A 20,687-nucleotide genomic window follows, 5' to 3' on the forward strand; every position below is an offset into this window, starting at 1 on the left:
CCAAAAAATAGCCGGGCCTTGTGGTGGGCGCCTGTGGTCCCAGCTACTTGGGAGGCTGAGGCAGGAGACTCGCTTGAGCCCAGGAGTTGGAGATTTCTGTGAGCAGTGAAGCCATGGCACTCTACCCAGGGGGACAGCTTGAGGCTCTGTCTCAAAAAATAAATAAATAAATAAATAAATGAAAAGTGCAAGCTTGAGGGAGGTAGGCTAGCCCATCTTTGCAGGGTAGCCCCGAGCAACTGCCCCACGCAACTGCCCCACTAGCCTTTTATTGAGACCGCACAACACAGGTGAGGGGAGTAATTAACAAATGACTACATGCTAAAGGATCAGGCTCTTCTTCCACGAGGAGCACCTGCGGACGAATGGCCTGAGGGTCCACCCCTCAGCTGCAGATCATCTTGCTCAGAGGTCATCTGGCTCTTGGCGTTCCCTACAGGTGGTCTATTAGATAACATGGTGACTAGTTAGTGATGATGCCTTGTGTACTTCAAAAACACTGAAAGAATGGATTTTAAATACTCTGACCATAAAGAAATGATAAGTAGGCTAGGCGTGGTGGATCACACCTGTAATTCCAGCACTCTGGAAGGCTGAGTCGGGTGAATTGCCTGAGCTCAGGTGTTCAGGACCAGCCTGAGCAACATCTGTCTCTACTAAAAATAGAAAAATCAGCCAGGTGTTTTGGCAGGTGCCTGTAAGCTCAGCTACTCAGAAGGCTGAGGCAAGAGGATTGCTTGAGCCCAGGAGTTTGAGGTTGCTGTGAGTTAAGATGCCACAGCACTCTACCCAGGCGAACAGAGTGAGACTCTGTCTCACATATGATTACATATCAATTAAAGATAAAACAAAAAGTAAGATATCATTGTTAAGCATGGTATTTTGGGATCCAGTCATCCTTTTGGGATTGTATCCTTTTTGGTAATGCTAAGAGACCCTGCGCAGAGGCGGTCTTCTTAACATATTGCAGAGAACTAGGCTCTGAGGGTTTATATACAGCAGTCCCTGAGGCCAAAGGGGTGAAATTAGACTCCTGGTAAACCCCGACAGGGCCTAAGAAACAAACTCCTCTCTTACTGATCCAAATTACAAACTGAAAAATAAGTCATAGCAGAAAAACCAATGGATACTATTACTAATATAAGTTGATTGGAGAATGTGGCTTTTGGTATATAACTAATAGGTAACACTAATTTTTGATCCCAGGATTCATAAGAATGAATCTCCCTGTTATGGGAGTGCTGGATTACTGTAGGCTTCCTCCGCAGGCTGAGCCAGAGGGGACCCTGAGATGTCCTGCAGAGCCCCACAGAAGGAAAAGCCCAGGGACACTGTCTTGGCTCAGATTCACAAGTCTGAAAAATCACTCCTCCATTCAGGAGCGATTTGTTCTTCCCATGTTTTTAGTGCTGGGGAGAAGAGGGGAGGTTTCCTACTCTCTATGGAAATATATTCTTGTGTTCCCCCTAAGATCAAATTCATCCCTGGCATCTTTCTTACCTGTCTTGCTGCACCTCTTTTCATTTCCTTTGTTCTTTCCACATTTCTCTTTCCCTGCCTGGGGGGTTCATACCGCATTATGGACCGCCATCAAACATTTATCTCTGCCCCTTTTCCTAATAATTTAGTTCAATGATCTGTAGTAACCTTAGTGATATACTAGTAATATTAGTCACACCCATTTACAAGAGCAAAAATGGAAACATGTAATTGACATATTTTGATATCTACACATGAGTTGACACCAATTTTAATTCTCTATATTCAGGGAAGAAAAACCAAATTTGCATTTAAGTTGAAAACATGTAATGTATGAATTACCTAAGGAACGTTACATTTTTTAAAAAATAGAGAATCAGTTCCTTAATAAACAGAACCTAGAAATTTGCGTTTCCCTCACGGTAACAATAGCAAGACCGAAGCAAATGAATGACTATTTGGATAATTTTTTTCTTTTCTACAAGTGATTGAACTCTTTTCTATGGAGTTTCTTGTTTGCTTTTCGTTCCTTTGTTACAGTCTTACCATAAACTGAGTGTTACAATTTTACAGTTTTCTGTTTGGCTCTTCTCTGAGGATCACATTCTTCAGAGAAAAATAGGCTCAAAACAAAATGCACAGCAGATGCAAAGCCCTGCAGAGCTCCCCACCTAACCTTCCACTATAAATGATATTTTTAACACAAGGTAGCCCCACTGATTTGTTGATGTGGCATCGAGGGACAGAGTGTTCCTTGAGACCTGCATAAACCTGGTAATTATAGTCTTACAAATACTTCTAGTTAAACTTTTTTATATACCCAGAAGAGGAAATGCAAATTTCTTCAAAAAGCATGTACATGGATGATGTGAGAGGAGAAACAAAAATAAAATGAAATTGTGGGCCCATAATTTGGTGAAATGAAACATCAATTATGTCACCCACATGACAAATAATCATTCCAAATGTACACATTTAGGCTCTTACTAGATGAAAAGTGATTAAATACACATATCCCAATAGTGACAGCAATCAGTGAAATGTAAGCAGTTTTTTTTTTGTTGTTTGTTTGTTTTGTTTTGTTTTTGCAGTTTTTGGCTGGGGCTGGGTTTGAACCCACCACCTCTGGCATATGGGGCTGGTGCCCTACTCTTTTGAGCCACAGGCACCACCCTGTAAGCAGTTTTTTAAAAAGTTTATACACACTATTGAAAATGCCAAGCTAATCATTTTTTACCTGCCCTTTCTTTCAGCATCTCACCTCCCAAGGCCCCTCCTTCCACATTAGGTTTAGGGTCTATCTAAAGAAAACAGTGGTCTATGTAGCCTGATTTGCAGGATGGTGTTGTCTAAACCCTTTGAAGGGAAGGCATTCTTTTGTTCTATGTGACTTAATTTTTAAGGGACCAAGTTCAGGGCTTTATCTACCTCTGCACTCTAACATTCTTCAGATCTAATGTACATCTTCTTTGATGTAACATAAACAATGTTGTAACTTAATATTTTTATATTTAGGTTATAGAACCAACATTTATATAGATTTTTTTCATTTTGAAGAGTAAACTTATTAGAATTTAAGTTTTATGATGGCCCACACCTTGCTTTATTGATTGTGTATCTTCGCAACCTAAATTTATTTGGGAATGAGAAGGTGAGCAGTTGTTTGATAAATAAATGGGTAAATTATCTTTTTTGGGATAACAATATTCTTTTAAACTTTCTTCAGAGATTATTTTCTGCATTCTTTCCAAAAGAAGCTACATTGTTCTAGATGTTTCCTTTGCATCTTGTCCAGTTTGGTCCTGTTAGACACAGAATTCTAGACCTTAAATGTTCACACATTGTGATGCATTAATCACCATTAAAATAAAACAGTATAAATTGACTCTAGTGGATACTGTACTCCAAGGCCCTCTTGGGACATCTATAATCTGTTTTCATTCAAAGCAGATTATATTTTGCTTATAAATTAAATCTTTTTTGTTTCAAAACTGAAAAAAGCAAATTTAAGAGAAAGGGTGATGTAGTGGAACTTGGTTGACCACCTCTCTACATTGATCACCTCCTAATTTTCATAGACCAGACATGCACCACATGTACGTATCAGCACAGTAGGTCTAATTCCTTATGTTGACCACCTCTGTACATTGACCAGTTTGGTCTGGTCCCTTGGGTGGGCAACTTACAGAGGTTCTACTGTGTACTCAGAGAATTCAGACTGATTTTGTTTGACAATTACTAGTGATATGTCAAAATTTGAACTTCTATCAAAGGAGGAGATAAAGAATTTATAGAAATTCTTTACTTAGAAAGAATCTGTATGGCCTGAATTGATCTTCACAAGTGGTGGTGTTTTCATAACCTTGCCAGGCTTAATCTTTATCAGGCCAAGAGAAAGGATGGCTGATCTTCTTCCACACCTCCTTTTCTACGTCAGGATAAGTGAGCGATGTCCTTCTATATAATATCTTTTCCTGATTTTCTCTCTTGGAATCTTTCCCACGCACAATTTACCTGTCACATGATAGGTACCTGCTGGGGAAATGGAGGGTTTCCCAAAAGACCTATGGACAAAGATCTAGCAAATCCTAAACCTCATCAAGTCAGTGAAGGAGTTGGAGATACTCAATTCTTTTTACCATCTTTATTCTCTCAAACTCAATGTCATCATAATGTACATGATCAAGCAGCCAATGCTGAAGATCAAAACAAATATTATAAATTATAATCATAAATATAATTTTCTAGAGAGACTTGGAACCTACCCATAATAGAGGAAATAAGTAAAAGCAAATTTTAACTAGAGAGAGAAGGTATATCCTCCTGTAGGCTTATTCTAGAGATTGTAATGTCTCATATTATTGTAGTAATTGAGATAAAAAATAGATTAGTGGGCTAGAGGTATGGGGCAGAAACAGGGAGTACCTGCTAATGGGTATGAGTTTTCATTTGAGGGGTGAGAAAAATGTTTTAAAAAGGTAGTGATGGTTACACAACCATGTGAATAAACTAAGAACTACTGAATTGTATCCTTTAAAAGGGTGAACTTCATGGTAGCAAATTATATCTCAAGATAGCTGCCATAAAAAAAAATCCAAGGGATTGCCATTCAAATTAGTATGTAAGGTATTTCTATTAAAGCATACCAAACTTCCCAGTGGTATTAGGTCAAGACCAGAGGAGTGAGCTTTCATGCAGAGGCAATGTAGTGTTGATATGAAGAGCACAGGATTGGCAGCCAGATTGTCTGGATTTGAATTCTGTTATGACTTTTTATTAAGTCATGAGATCTTGGAAAAATTATTTACTTATTCTGTGGTCCACAAGATAGGAATAATAATGGGACTATATTATGGGTTTACTATGATGTTTAAACATAGCTTTAACTTAACAGGGACCTGGGACATAATAAATCATAGTAAATTCTATATAAATATTTGATATTATTAAATGGGCTACCAAATTCAAAGCATAACCCTCTGGGGCCAACTGAATCCCAATTCTTCCTGCTTTCAAATTAGTGAGTGATTACATGAAAAAAAAAGCCAAAATTTAAGTAAGTAAAAACAGATTTCTAAGGACAGATTTTAGAGAGATAATAACAAAGTATAGATGAAGAAAATATTTGCATTTTCTTCTTCATATGTCTAGAATATCTTACAAGATATTATAAAAAATGTCTTATACTTGTGAATGTGATGAAATATGCTCCAAGAAAGAGGCAAGATGTCTGCATTCATTTTTTGAGACTTAAAATTAGCAAATTCTCTAGCTACCAACTCAACTGTTTAGTTACATAGGTTGTTAGCGCTGAGTGGGTCCCACTCATCTGGCCTGAGTTGTGTGATAATAATCTAGTGGCTTGTGATGGAGGAATGGACAGAGAGATTGAAACATTATTAGCCAGAGGTGGAGTTATTAGTCAATGATGGGAACAGTGACATAGATGAGGGCTACCTTGAGGGTCAGGGCCTCAATTAGAAAGGATCTTGAGGAAGAAAGAACAATTAATATTCTTGGGTTAGCAAGGTCCATAGGTCAGGATTCCAGATGTGGCTATGTGGTTGATTGGTAGTATAGGGGTACTAAATCTATTCCTGTGAAAGGCTCTGTGGATCTGGGAGGATATGTGTTAATACTTTGCTTTGGCCAATTTATTTTTAAATATTTCACTTTGACTTCAGAAATCTTTTTCTCTTTTCTTTTCTTCTTATTTCTTCTCTTGGGCTAGAGTGTAGTAGCATCATCATAGCTCACTGCAACTTCCAACTACTGGTCTGAAGTGATCCTCCTGCCTTGGCCTCCCAGAGTGCTAGGATTACAGGCATGAGCCACTTATCCTGGCTTAGAACTATTTTAATAGTTGTTTCTGACATTTAGATTAGTATTTAGTCTTTAAAACTGAAGAAAAAAATTTGTCTTTAAAAAATGCATTGGATTTAGTAACTAACTTAGTTGGCAGGTTGGGGTTCTTATTATTCATATGTCCATGAAAGAGATTTGTTCACCTCCCACATTATGAGATGTAAGACTCACATGTTTGGAAACTTATGAATCACATGTGACAAACGATGATTGAGAACTAAGTAGGTTATTTCTTATTGTTTTGTGACTTTCTAGTCTTGTGGGGATAATTTTACAGCCATTTTCTAATTGGCACTTTGTCCCCATTAGTTTTTTGGTTTTGTACATTATACCTCAGACCTACAGCTCATGTGGGAATGACTTCCATGCTACTTGATTGCTCCTCTGTCACCATTAGAAAGAGCACTCAGGAATAAATGAAGGGTTTCAAGGACACAATAATATGCAAGGTATAGCAAAACATGGAGGTCTATTCTAGACTAAGATGGTAGAAAGAGCATTCTAGAAATAATTTGTAATTATATCTTGTCAAAGGAAGATTAAAAAAAAGTGTAGGATCATCTGAATTTTAACTGATGACAGAGAGAGAGCCTTTAGGGTGGGGTTCTCTTGGATATGTTCCATACTCCTCTTCCTGACCCCCAAATCCTTTTAGGCTATTTGGAAAGTTTGGAATTAAAGGTCTTGTGTAAACTGAATGCCATCTTGTTAATTATCAGATATTTTATGTAGGCATTTGGTGTTTCTAGATCTGTAACAAAAACACACACTCCCGATAGAGAAGGAGAATGGTAATGGTATAAAATAGAACAACAAACTAGGAAGCAGAAGTAACTGCCATTAATTAACTTCATGACTTTGTCAAGGTGATTTTCTTCCTTTGTGAGTTCTCTTCAAATTAAGCACAGAGTGGAGCACTGGGAGGATGAGGAGGGAAAAAGAGCTGAGCGAACTAGATTGCTGAGGTTTATTTAACCACTAAGATACCAAGGTTCTTTCTGGAACCTCTTTAAAGCTGGGCCTATTGTTCTTTTTTCCGCAGTGAGAGTGGAGTAGCTCAGTGACCCTTGGAAAAGTACATTAAGAGTAGAGGGCCAACGGTTGTAATGGCAAGTCTTAGGGAACTGTTAGTATAGTCTTCAACGAAGCAACAAATGGATAGAGTTGTCTACACTTCTTTTTTTTCTTCCCTTCAGAGTGTTATTTAACTATTGGGTTACTTTATCAAAATTTTGTTTCCACTTTGTCTGTAAGAAAAAATAAAAAGAGATCAAATCATGAAAGCTTGATAGAAAGAATTTACTAAGGGCAAATCAAGGCTTGATACATAGTTCACATGGGGTGGTTCTTAAAGTTGTCCCTGGACAGCATGTCAGGATCATCAGAGAACTTATTCAAAATGCAAATTCTCAGACCCTGTCCCAGACCCACTATATCAGATGCTCTGGATGGGGTCCAGCAACTTGTGTTCTCAAAAGCCCTTCAGGGGATCTGCTGCACACTACAGTTTGAAAATCATTCCCTAATATTGCTGCAGCTAATGGGCAGGAAGTTTTTATTGGATTGCTTGGAGACTAGAAAGTGCAAATTGTCCTAAAGTGGAAGTGGAGAATTACTCAGCTGCAGAATGCCTCAGGTAGAGGCCATGAGCAGGGAGGTCTGAAGTCCCTTGAAATCCAAAGCTCTTGACACCTTGACTTTCTATTCTTGGGAAGGCACAGCCAGTACCTGACAATCCGGTGTGCTCAGGATACAGGTGGAGATCCAGGTTCACAGAGAGCCCCAATCTTTTCTTTTACTGTCCACCAAAGAGCATGATTATTAGAATTTTTAACAGGGAATGGATTCAAGTCCCACTCTGATAGGCCCTTACCTATCTGTGAGAGGTATGGGAAACTTTATTCTATAGAGCCTCAGTTTCTTCATCTTTGGAACTAATACCTTCTGCAAAGCATTGTGTGATTCATGTGCATCACATAAAGTAGGCACTCAACACTAGTTCCTTTGGTTCCTGGTTTCCAAGGGCTGATACTCAGGACAGAATGGGACTGAGTGTAGCCATTCTGATCCATCAATATTCATCCTGTACGAGTTGATATATTTTATATATCAACCCTGCTTATAAGAATGTAAGCCCTTTTTCTTTCTTATTTCTACTTGGTAAATAATAATTGCATATTATAAACACATGTTCTTATAGAAGATGTGTGGGTGGTCTTATAAACACAAACCTAGGGTATGTGTAATGCTTATTTAAACAGAAAAAAGGTTAATCTTCCATTGATAAAACAAGACATGGCAATTTTTTCAGGGAGAGCAAAATTGGTCAAATTTAAAGTTTAGTAATATGGTTATTTCAATGTGATAACCTCTAGCAAGATCTCTCCTGGATATTGCCATAGGTGCTCTTATAAGAAGATAAATGAAATACTAATGATCGTGCTGTCATGACTTACTCTAAAGAGACTGACAGGCTTCATCTATGTCTGGGGGTACTTCATACCCAGCTGTTGAGCCCAGAATTGGCTCACATTCCCATCCAGGCATCTCAGGGTGCTCTGCTGCAGCTCTCAGAAGGCCAGGAATCCGCTTGGATGTGCCTTGTGTAGTTCTTTGAAGTCCTAGAATCCAGGACTTTCTTTTTTTCAGAGGGTGTTGGTATATTAGTAATATGCATTGCCACCTTGACAACTCTATCCAATATAAAATCCACTGCATCAAGTTTCATTTTCATCCTTGTTTCCAAAAGTGAGTTCTAAAAGATCACTAATTATTATGACCATCAAAATATCATTTAAAAGCTCCAATTCTCTGGTCTTTTGTATGTTATCTACAGAGCTCACTGCTTGGGAATTTTAATGGCTATGGCAGTCCACAGCTATCTTTCCTGTAGACCGGGTGTTCTGGACTACAGGAAAGACACAAAACAGTATACAAAGTCAATGTTCTGTCAGTTAAATTCTGGTAAATAAAACCATATAAAATAAAACGTAAGAGGAACAAATGATCAATAACTAATTTTCCCTGAGGTACCAGCCTTCAGCCTTTCCTTTTTTTCCCCCCCTAAATGTGGGCCTGTTTGAAGGCACCTGTTGTTTTGGGATCACCTCAACCATTAGTGGTAACTATAGGCCCTTATGGCCTAATTTATATTTCTTTCATGATCATATAGCCTGTTTTTCTTTTCTTTTTTTTTTTCTTTGAGACAGAGCCTCAAGCTGTCCCCCTGGGTAGAGTGCCATGGCATTACAGCTCACAGCAACCTCCAACTCCTGGGCTCAAGCGAGTCTCCTGCCTCCGCCTCCCAAGTAGCTGGGACCACAGGCGCCCGCCACAACGCCCGGCTATTTTTTGGTTGCAGCCGTCATTGTTGTTTGGCGGGTCCGGGCTGGGGATTCGAACCCGACAGCTTAGGTGTACGTGGCTGGCGCCTTAGCCGGTTGAGCTATAGGCGTCGAGCCATAGCCTGTTTTTCAAGCTTAGCTCTCAGTATTTACTTTATTTATATATTATTTCTAAGTCACTTATTAAAATACAAATATTTGTCTTTTATAAAATATAAACATTAAAATATACTTAAAAGGTTGCGTTCCAAAATTTCCTCAGCCAACATTTCTCAAATTGTAGTTCCAAAGAAATAGAAGATGGATTCTCTTCTTTTAAATATTGTACGTGTTATGTAGGAAGACAGAGCATACCCAGATGAAAGAACGGAGGAAGTTTTTTTTTTTTTTTTAAGTAACAAATTAATAGGTGATAAAGAATAGTTTGTAAAAATGAACAATGTTCAAGGGGAATTCACTAGAAAAATGAACAGAGCCAGGCAAGGTTTCCTGAAGTTAATAACATTTATTTGGGGGTTTGATAAAAATAAATTTGGATTAAAGAAAAGTTGTGAGGGGACGTGTTAGACAAAGGGATGGTTGACCTTTGTGCAAGGTAAGGAAAACAGATGTTATTTCAAATAACTGTAGAACCATTAAAACAATTGGGTCATTTCTTCTTACACTGTAAGATTTAAGATGAACAGAAAAATGTATTTAATGGTCAATCTATTATATCTACTCATCATTTTCTTCTAATTTATTGGAAATCTCAGCTCTATTTTCTTTATATAGAATAGCCCTAAGATTTTTCTATATCGGCCGTTTTTAAACCCCATTTACCCCCCAAATTTACTTACTAAAACATTTTTATCTGATTTGTTTATATAATTTTGGCTTTGTTTTCTCATATGACATTAAATAATTGTCGACCAGACAAGTTTGTATACTAACTAAATGACTCCCTATCTACCATCTGTTATTTTTTTTCCCTCCTAAGTGGAGCAAACTTCCTTCCAAAAAAATTTACTGCCGTTACAAACAGCTCTTTAAGGCGCATTTACAGATAAAATTCCATCAATTCAAGTTAGCAATGACATTTCATTAGTGCTGTCCAGTCAATGGCTGGGATTGGAAACCAACATTTCACTGTGTGCTCTGAAGTGGGGACATAGTTTCTCTGCTTATTAAGGATGGTGAGAAATGGCTGGATTAAAGCAGAGAAATATTTCAGTGATGCAGAGCAAAGGTGACTTCCTGTTTTGTTTTCTGTTTTGTTTCTTTCGCCTGTCAATGAAGGCTCTGTTTTCTGACGTTCTGCAATCCTTTTGCTCAATGATTTCCTATTGAAAGGGCATAGCGCTCGGGCCTCTGTAGGTCATGCTATTTACAATGTGCACGGAAAGGGGAGGGGTGGAGGAGAGGGAGGGCGGAGGAGTTCATTAGCCCAGAAAGCAGACCCCGAGGGGATCTGTTTTCTATTTTCTCCTCCAGATCGAACTCATCTGGATGGAAAGGGTTTTACTGATGTTACCCTTGTCTTTATACTTGTGTGGTATCATCTTCCTACACATTTCTTTCAAGCGTTACGCAAAATTGTCGAGGAGAAGAGTTAGCTCTTACTTGCCATTTTATTTCAGTTAGCAAAATCAGAAAAATAAAAGTCCAAGGGCTTTAAAGACGTTAGTTCCCACTTTTAAGCGTAAAAAGCAAGACACAAAAGTTCTAATTTCACAGGGCAAAGAAAAATAGAAGAAAATAAACCTGTTCCTTGCTTCTGATGGCCTGTTTATAACGGTGCGTAGCATTTCTTCTCTTTATGAAAGACGGCTCCCTGCGGCCCGCTAGTTATTAAAAATGCAGCCCTCTGTTTTCTGGGACTCGGACTTTTAAAGTGCCGTTGCCACGCCCTTCTCCCGCGGGTCTTTCTGCACCGCCGGTGATCTCAGAGCTGGAGTCTGCGTATAGGAAATACCTCCAGGGAGAGAAGGGTTCTGGTGGGTTCCCTGGTGGGGGAACTGGGGAGACTGACTACTAAGTGGGGAATGAGGGAGGCTTTTCAGTGAAGGGCTGGGGGCTCATCTTTGGGGCCGAAGGTCGACTCCCCAGAGAAGGGCTGGGGCGGGGGGCGCTGCCCTAGTCGGAGCCGTCTCGGGTCCGCGCCCCGCACTGCTTCGCAGGGCGCCGGCTCCCCACCGCCTCTGACTCGCAGACCTCTCTCCCGAGCGCCCATCCTTGCCGGGAAGAGGAGCAGGCGTGGGAAGGCAGGGACTGCCCCGGGGGCGGAGCTCCCTCTGGGTCCCCGAGGTGGGAAAGGCAGGAGCCGAGAGGGGTCCGAGACGCAGACCTCCCGGCGAGGCTCCTCCCGCCGGTCCCTCCTGCCAGCGACGGTCGCAGCAGCAGCTGCGGCCACCGCTCACACTGAGAATTTCTTCTTCCTCAGCCTGGAAGACTCGCAAACTCTTACTGCCCCCCGCTCTCCTGCTAGGCGCTTTCCCCCTCTGGTTTCTCTCCCTGTCTCCGGTCCATCCCCTCACTGCGGAGATTTAATTCTTCTTTTAGGACCTTTTTGGGTCCAGGCGACGTGACACCCAGAGAGCTCCAACTACCTTAGCTGAATACTACTTTTGTTTTTATTTTTCCCTCGCCTCCTTCTGTGTTCCTCTCATTTGATTGATGTGAGAGGTCTGATGCCAGAGGGACAGGAATAAATAGATGCTGCTGTCCCCGGAGGCTTAAACGTTGGGAAAGAGCGCTGAGGGGCGGGCGGGCGGCGGCCGGACCTCGGCGAAGCTCGTGGGACCCCATTGGGGGAATTTGATCCAAGGAAGCCGTGAGATTGCTGGGGGAGGAGAAGCTTCCAGATCCGTGTGTCCACTTCCCTGGGGGAGGAGGAGACAGCGGAGCGAGCCTCTCGGCGTCCACAGCGCTGCTGCACTCTGCCCCAGCCCGCCGGGATCATGGTCTGTGGCGGCCAGGGAGGGATGGGGCTGCTGCGCGCCGGGCTGCTGGCCCTGGCTTGGCTCTGCCTGCTCCGGGTGCCCGCAGCCGGCGCTGCAGCCTGCGAGCCCGTGCGCATCCCCCTGTGCAAGTCCCTGCCCTGGAACATGACCAAGATGCCCAACCACCTGCACCACAGCACCCAGGCTAACGCCATCCTGGCTATCGAGCAGTTCGAAGGTCTGCTGGGCACCCACTGCAGCCCCGATCTGCTCTTCTTCCTCTGTGCCATGTACGCGCCCATCTGCACCATTGACTTCCAGCACGAGCCCATCAAACCCTGCAAGTCTGTGTGCGAGCGGGCCCGGCAGGGCTGCGAGCCCATTCTCATCAAGTACCGCCACTCCTGGCCGGAGAGTCTGGCCTGCGACGAGCTGCCGGTGTACGACCGCGGCGTGTGCATCTCTCCCGAGGCCATCGTCACTGCGGACGGAGCCGGTGAGTCCCGCCGCGGCCCGCCTCCCCTTGCCTCCAGCCTCCTGACTTCATGGAGTCCTGTGACTCACCTTTACTCTCTAATTCTACCTTTTCTCTTTGGCTCACAAGAGATCATCCTCATCTTAATCACTGCTCTATTGAGCACCATTCTCTTTTAAAATCTCACTTTACCACAGTTCACACTGATGCATTGCTGGATTCTGGTCCAATGGGGGATCCGTCTGCCTAAAGCACTGACTATACCGTTCCTATCCCACTTCTACTCCATACTAATCCTTCACATGTGGAAGTAGCCACATTTTGTATAGTGGTGCTCTTTTTTTAAAAAAATTAATTTATAACCATTTGAGTTTTCTTGCCTGCTTCTTCTGCGATCTCAGTCATCAGGTTTCTCTATCTTTAGTGTTTTAGCTGCTTGGTTAGTTTGTATGGAGAAAACAGAAAACTGAAGCTCTGTTTTTCTAATCATTAAAAATGCCAAGATAATTTCAGTAACCTTACTCCAACCCACAGATGTTAATGGTATGTGTTTGCTCAAAATCCAATTTGAGCAATTACCTTCACCTTAAATTTCCCCCATCCTTCAATGAGATAAATTGTTCTTCAATTCTGGAATGAAACAGCTGTGAAACATTGCTATTCACTGCTAATTAGCTCTGTGGCTTGCTCCAGTTGTAGACCTGGCAGACTGAAATTACTGGGCTCTTTCACATGCTCTCAAATAGCACAGAGATAAGACACCTTAAATATAACTCCTTTAATCATTATATACTCATGTAATATTATTTTAAATCTCACTCCTTGTCTCACTCTTATATTCTGCAAATAACTCATTAATGCTTTATTTCATGCCCTTTTTCTGTGGGTGACTCAGCTACACAGTCATTTCAATCTTTCCCTACCTAAAACTTAATTGTAGTTCTCCATTTAGTGGAAGCAACCACAGTTGTTTTCTCACTAGTGTCTGTTCTAATTACAACATTCATAAGACCCCCAAACTTAGTTCTAAATCTAGTTTGCTATGGTCCATCTAATACTAACTCAGTATCATTCCTAGCTACTAACCCAAACCTCGAATTTCACCCTTCATACACTTGGAAAATAAGGCAAGTTCAACATTTTCTGAACTAGTGATCCTCTTTCATCCTTTTCCCAGATCAACTCTTCGTAGACAGTTGACTTGGTTGCCTCCATCTGTTTATCTCTTGGGCATCAGCTTTCTTTCCTCAGCTTAGTCTCATGGCCCTAGTCAGTCTCTAGTACTAATCCTCAGTTATCAGGGGGCTGATTTGGAAAGAATACTTTCTGTGCACATTGACTCACTTAACATAAAGTGAGAGGGAAAGGGAAAAGTAGTTGTTTGTACAAATGGCTGAAAAACCAAAACTAAACAGAAGGGTTTCAAGACCTCTTTGGTGGTCACCTCAGTACTACTTTTTGAATATGCCTATTGTTTTCTTGATTTTCATCAAGGATCAAGAGCTGGTTGTATAAAATAATCAGTAAGAAATGTATTCCCTATTACTCCTTGAGGTAAAAGAACATTCTTGAGCCTTTATACTCACTAAAGTCCCAGATTCTGCAGACTGAGGAAGAGCTCAGTGCAGTGCTGCCCTGGTGAGCCAGGCACTTAGAAACCGTTGATGCTGGCGCTCCTCTCAGGCCACGGGTTAGGAGTGAGGTGATGGTGGTTCCCACTGAAATGCATTCCTCCCCTTAAAGGACAAAATGTGCTCTTAAATCTCTCTTAGAGATGGACCTCGAAGGAGTGAGCTTTGGCAAGGTTAATGGCTCTTTAAAAACCATAGTCAATATGGATAGGAAGCAGTTTAATTAAGTGTCCCTGAGTCACCAATCACTGTGGACCAAACATGGAACAATTGCCTCATTGAAGCACTCAAATAGGACGTGCATGGAAACAATTTGCCAGTTCATGGGACCTCATTTCTGACCTTCATTAAAGTGCCATTATATTTGCTTTGTTGAAAGCATCCTTGCTAGAAAAATAAGTAGTGGTAGGTGGCAATTAGAAAGAATAGCTTAGTGATGGAGCCTCTAGTATGAACCAGAGACTGTGGTGGCAGGAGGAAACTGAAGGGGAGGTGGAGATGGGGAAGGGGAGGGGGTGGATTCTAGCCTAAAGGGTCCCCTGGCTTCCCAGGCCAGCTTGTTGAAAATTACATTCCCTATGCTGGGTCAAACCGTCAGACACCTGGAATTACTTAGTAACTACTGCATGTGGCCAATTTAATTTACGATGCAATATACTTCTTGGTTCAGTGGGATATGATAGTTCATGAAGCAGGATTCCTCCCCCCTCCCATTCAGGTATAAACAGAGTTCCTGTGTCTTATGACTAAAATCTGTCCAGGCAGATATAAACACAAAGACTCCTTGAATAAAATGGGACATCCTTTCACATTCCTTGAACACCAAAAGGGCTTTTAAATCCTACCATTCAGCGGGATCTGTTCTCATAGTATGTTATGGTTCCACAAACAAGTTTATGAGATTTCACAAAGCAAGGTCTTACTGAAAGGGAGTAATGCTTCCAACCACTTTTGCTTTCAAAACAAGAAGGGTAAACATACTTTTCTAAAGAACAGGTTACATCCTGAACATTCCTAATAAATTCATATTACACATTTGTACTCTATTGAGTATGGTTACTTGAGTACAGCTGCTTTATCTGAAAACCCAGTTCAATTTAGCTATTGAGCCAGTTAATTGTTACGTTTAGTTAAATCTTTAACATTGCTTGGTGAGTAAAGAGAATGGGCTTGAAGTCAGGCAGATCAGTGTTGAATCTCAACTCTGTTCCCTATCAACTGTTGCTACTGGAAAATTATGTAAAGTCTTAGATTCAAAGTTTTATCTGTAAAATGGGGACAAAACTACATCCCAAAGGCATGGTGAAGATGACATTAAGTTGAATATCAAGTGTTGAGTTTAGTGTCTGGTACATAGTGAGCTCTGAACAAATTGCCGTTGCTATTTTATTATTATCACTTTTATATTAAATTGCCTAATGATTTCCTTTCTTTTCTTCTTTTTTTAAATGATGTTAGTAGATGCAGATATAGCCTGGAATTTTTATCAGTTAATCTCTGGGAAAAGAGATTTACACTATGACCTAACTGGAAAAGCAGATCTTATTTCTTCTGAATATTTAAAGTTATTATTTCATTTTACACAAATCAACCTGGACCTCAGTCTCAAAGAGCAAGTCTCTTTGGGAGTGACAGAAACAAACAAACAAGAACAAAAAATGAGTCTGATGGATGTGAGTAAATTACAAATAGTTAATCTCAGAAACCCAGAAATCAAGCATTTAAGAAAATTTATGGTATGATCATTCACAGCTATTTCTACAGCACCTACGGTTTGCTGTGCCAAGGGCTTCATAATCACTTCTCAGTCGTGGCTGGTCTCCGTGGTGGAGCGAGCTTGTCTCCCCAGCTCTTGCTCAACACATTTCTGCAGACCTTCCCTCTCCTGCCAGAGCTGTGCCAATTTTCACATGCAGGAACTGTTGTTTAATCATTTCTCCACTCTCAGAGGAACAGGCAGGCTTTTCTTTAGCCCTGGTCTGTAAATATTTGAGGGGCCAAATACCAAGAAGGAAGAAGACTTATTTAGTGTGATAGAAAGAAAATGGCATGGAAAGGGGGAATGGAAATTTTAGATTAGGACTAGAGAGAAAACATGATTCTAAGGATCCTTCATCATGTAAAGTATTGAAAGGCTATGGATGTGCTATGGAAAAGGATGTCAGTGTTACGATATTTAATTTTCTTTAGACCTAACCCAATTATCAGTGGTAATAGAATCTTATGTAGTCCTTAAATCTTATTTTAATAATTCATTTATTTCTTGTTCCCACCAAATCTCTAAATAGGTGCTGCTATAAATAGCAAAATTGACAAGGTTATGTTTGGCCTTTCTTTCTAATTAGTGTCTAGAGAAGGGAGACAGATCTACCACGTAGACATGTAATTTTGAATAATTAAGAATTGGCTATATTACTTCAATTAGCATGTTGCATGTCCATTAATGTTGCATGTTGAGCAAATCACTTGACTGTGACATTGGTTGGAAATTGTGAAGAACGGGAAATATTCACATGAGGTGACTTGTAAATGGTAAAGCACAATATAAATGTTTAACGATACCACTGGGGAGAGGACATGTCATCCTCAGGGCAGGGATTATTAGCAGCAACAGAATAAACCCTCTTATCACTCTTAACATGTTCTAGGTGCTATCCTAAGTGCATTATGTAAATTTACTTAATTCTCATAGCGACTCATGGAAGGTGCTATTATTCCCATTTTGCTGAAAAGAAAGCCAAAGCATATAGAGAAGTTAAGTGACTTGTGTGCATTAATAAGGAAAGAGGATTCAAACTAAAGTCTGCTCTATACTACATTTCCCATATTATTAAGAAATGTGATTCTTTGGCCAGGCATGCCCTCTCGCACCTGTAATTCAGCGCTTCAGGAGTCCAAGGTGGGAGGATTACTTGAGGATCAGATTTTGAGGGTACAGTGAACTATGGTTGGGCCACTGCACTCCAGCCTGGTGACAGTGAGACCTTGTCTCTAAAATTAAAAAGTAATGTGATTTCCAGCTTTCTAGAGAATCTCTGTCTTTTGCCCATCAGATTATAGTTAAAAGAATAAAGCTTTTATGTTGTATTTCGAAAGCCCATTTATATATGGCTTAGGAGGATAAAAGGTGGCCCTAGACAATGGATTCTATGAGATAAGAGGTTACTATCTCACTGCCCTTTTGAGATAGCAGAGATTACACATTCCAGATTCTCATGTCTTAACTCGGAGCCCTTCAGTCCCAGCATTAACTTATTTTTGCATGCTCATACACTCATATATATATATATTTAGAGTATTGTTAAGAGGCACCATCATACCCGGGCCTGCAAGTCAGCATGGATGGTATCCTTTCTTCATCCCCCTCATTCAAGTGATATCAAGTGCTATTGGATCTACTCTGAATCAATTCCTTTCTCTGTCTCCCTAATGCCACTTTTCCAGTTTCACTATTTTGCATGTGGATTATGCCACAGGATGATAATTGGCCTCCTTCCTTCAGGTGTTCTCTCTCTCTATTCCAACAGGACAGTTTTTCTGAAATGTGAATCTCATGCTTAAATCCTTCAGTATCTGCCTCTGGCCCTCATGATTCCACCCCTCCCCTTTTCCCTGTTCACACCACTCTATCTATCTATGCAGAGGGCTTGGAGGTCTCTCACCCTGTTATATTTTGCAATGTTATTCTCTATCTGGAAAACCCTCCCTACCTGTCCAAGCTCCTTTAGGTCTCTTCTCCTGGAAACCTCTGTGACCTTGGCTAGAAACCCTCAGGGCATAAAACCTACTAATATCTATTATCTTAATTTAGGATACTTTTGTGGGGAGCATTCCTAAGTTTAACTTTGTGAAAACAATGTTTTAGGATTAATTATAATCAGAAAATTTTGGTTTTGTCTCTTAGAATTCTAACAGGACATTTCTAAGCATTTTTAAAGGTATATAAACATTTTCCAGTGGTTAAGAATGAAAGAAGGAAAACACTCTCCCTGTCTTGCTGTTTCAAAGGGGTTTTCTTTTTCATTTTTATTTCAACCTTTGGACACTAAAGCTTTTCAATGTGGACCAACATAATTTCTTAATTTATAGGGAGGTGATTTTTATACAAACCATATGCATTTTATCATATTATTATTCAGGAACGTAAAGGCATTGGCACATGATTCGAATAGTTGAATACAATAGTCATAAATAAAGCATTCGGATAGAATAAAAGTAATTAAATTAATAGTATATGCCCAAGTTGAACCAAACATTTTAGAATTGGTATTTGTTGCCTAATTATTTATTTGCTGACTGCTATCTTTTCTTGGAGATAGTTTTTGAAATGCCAGATGATGACCAAGCCTGGGAAAATAGTTCATTAATTATAATTGTGTTGTTGTCCCAAAACATTATTAAGCCCTTTTTGTTTCTTCCTGATATGACTTATAAACAAAAAGGGCAAAAGAAGAACACTGTTTTCTGCTAGAATCAATAGAGACATAAAATTCATTCAGCATAAAGTGTTAATACAGATATTAAACTTGTATAAAAATACTGAGCTGGAGCAGTGATAAGAATATATCACTGGGCACACCATCTCTCAGCATGGCGTTCTGCTGAGGCACTCACTGTAATTCATTAGAGGCTGCTTTTTTGATTAGAACACAGAAGACCTTTATCATCACTGATTTCTGGGACTATGGCATCATGAAAAGAATTGATGGCAATTTCTAATTATTGCCACATCTATTAATTGCACTGGGTTGAATAGTCCCTGGACAGTAGATTTCCTTTCCCTGAAGAGCTATTTAGTCTCCAGTGAACAAAGGACATAAAATGCTTTCTGAATGTAGGCAGTAAGGGTGGAAGCATACACTGGTACAGTGATGCCTAATATTTGCATAGTGTTTATTGTGATAGAATACTCATCATTTACAAATTTTATGAAATTCAAAGAAATTATTAAAACTTGCAGTTTGATAGACAGTTGATGAGGAGTCAAGAGTATCGCATGGAAGAGTAGATCTCATCCTAGTCAACCCACAAATGATCAGGGCCAACTTCATGTTTCTAATAAGAATCTACTTCCTTGAGACTCCTGGGTCTTACCCAAATCAAATTTATGACTGAATTAGGTTTTTTAGAGGGGAATTCTTGAAATATTAACAAGTATGTTATGGTTTTTTTGTTTTATCTCCTTTCAGATTTTCCTATGGATTCTAGTAATGGAAACTGTAGAGGGGCAAGCGGTGGTGAGTGTATCATTATCTTCCTGGTTTTCATTTGTGATCAGATTAATTTTTGATGTAATCTAGGCAGTCAAGTCTTATTTGGAGAAATTTGTGCTCTACATTTTAAAAGTAAACTTAAACAATTGTTTCCTTATTTATATTAATTTAAACTTTAGCATATAGTAAAATAGACCTTTTCTTTTGGTATAGTTTGACATACATGAGTTTTAATGCATGTATAGATACATGTAGCTACCACCACAATCAGGATACATAACAATTTATCACCACCCAAAACTTCCCCACATTCTATACCTTTATAATTACAAGTTTCCTCCACCCTTAACCACTGACAATTACCGATCTTTCCTCTATCACTTTAGTTTTGGCTTTTTGAAACTGTCCATATCAGTGGTATGAAAGAATATATGAGCTTTTCATCTTGACTTTTTTCACTTAGCATAATCCCTTTGAAATTTATCTAATTGTTATATGAGTCAATAGTCCATTCCTTTTTATTGCTAGATTTTTTGAGTACTTGGATGTATTTCCATTTGATTAGCTATTCACTCCTTTGGGTTGTTTCATGAGTTTTGGGTAATCATGACTAGAGCTGCTATAAGCATTCATGTATAGTTTCTGTGTGAAGATAAATTTTCACTTCTCTAGAATAAATATCTAGGAATAAGATTGCTGGGTTATATGGTTAAGTATATATTTAACTTAAAAAAAAAATTGCTAACCTTGTTCCTAAATGGCAGTTCAACTTTGCCCTAGGAATATATAAGAGTTTCAGTTGCTCCAAATCCTGGATAGCACTTGGTATGGCTATTTCCTTAATTGTTTGCCATTTTAATAGGTATACAGTGATAGCTCATTGTGGTTTTAATTTGTATTTTCAGAATGATAAAGTTAATATCTTTTCATGGGTTTATTTGCCATCCACATATCTTCTTCCTGGTGAAGTGTCAATTTATTTTTTTGCCTATTTAAAATTGGATTGTTTCCTTACTAGTAAATTTTGAGAATTCTTTGTATATTCCAGATACCAAGAACATTTTTTTGGTTTCATTCATTTTCTCTGTTGTTTTTCTGTTTTAAATGTTATTGATTTCTTCTTTTTGCTTTAGAAACTTTATTTTTCTTTTGTTTTGTTTCTCAGGATAGAAGCTTATGTTTTAAGACCTTTCTTCTGGCTCGGCGCCTGTGGCTCAAGTGGCTAAGGCGCCAGCCACATGCACCTAAGGTGGCGGGTT

At 39.8% G+C, this 20,687-nt stretch overlaps 1 protein-coding gene across 1 annotated transcript in view; it reads left to right on the forward strand.

Moving 5' to 3' along the window:
- The first annotated feature begins 11,908 nt into the window (after positions 1–11,908).
- FRZB (frizzled related protein) overlaps positions 11,909–20,687 on the forward strand; it is a 31,679-nt gene continuing 22,900 nt past the window's right edge. Inside the window, exons 1-2 of the mRNA XM_003791458.3 lie at positions 11,909–12,605; positions 19,405–19,452. Of these exons, the coding sequence (XP_003791506.1) occupies positions 12,128–12,605; positions 19,405–19,452 (526 nt within the window). The 5' untranslated portion in view covers positions 11,909–12,127. The remainder of the gene's footprint in view (positions 12,606–19,404; positions 19,453–20,687) is intronic.

Source organism: Otolemur garnettii, unplaced genomic scaffold, assembly GCF_000181295.1.
Source record: "Otolemur garnettii isolate 467f Iridium unplaced genomic scaffold, OtoGar3 scaffold00048, whole genome shotgun sequence".
Taxonomy (NCBI): Eukaryota; Metazoa; Chordata; class Mammalia; order Primates; family Galagidae; genus Otolemur; species Otolemur garnettii.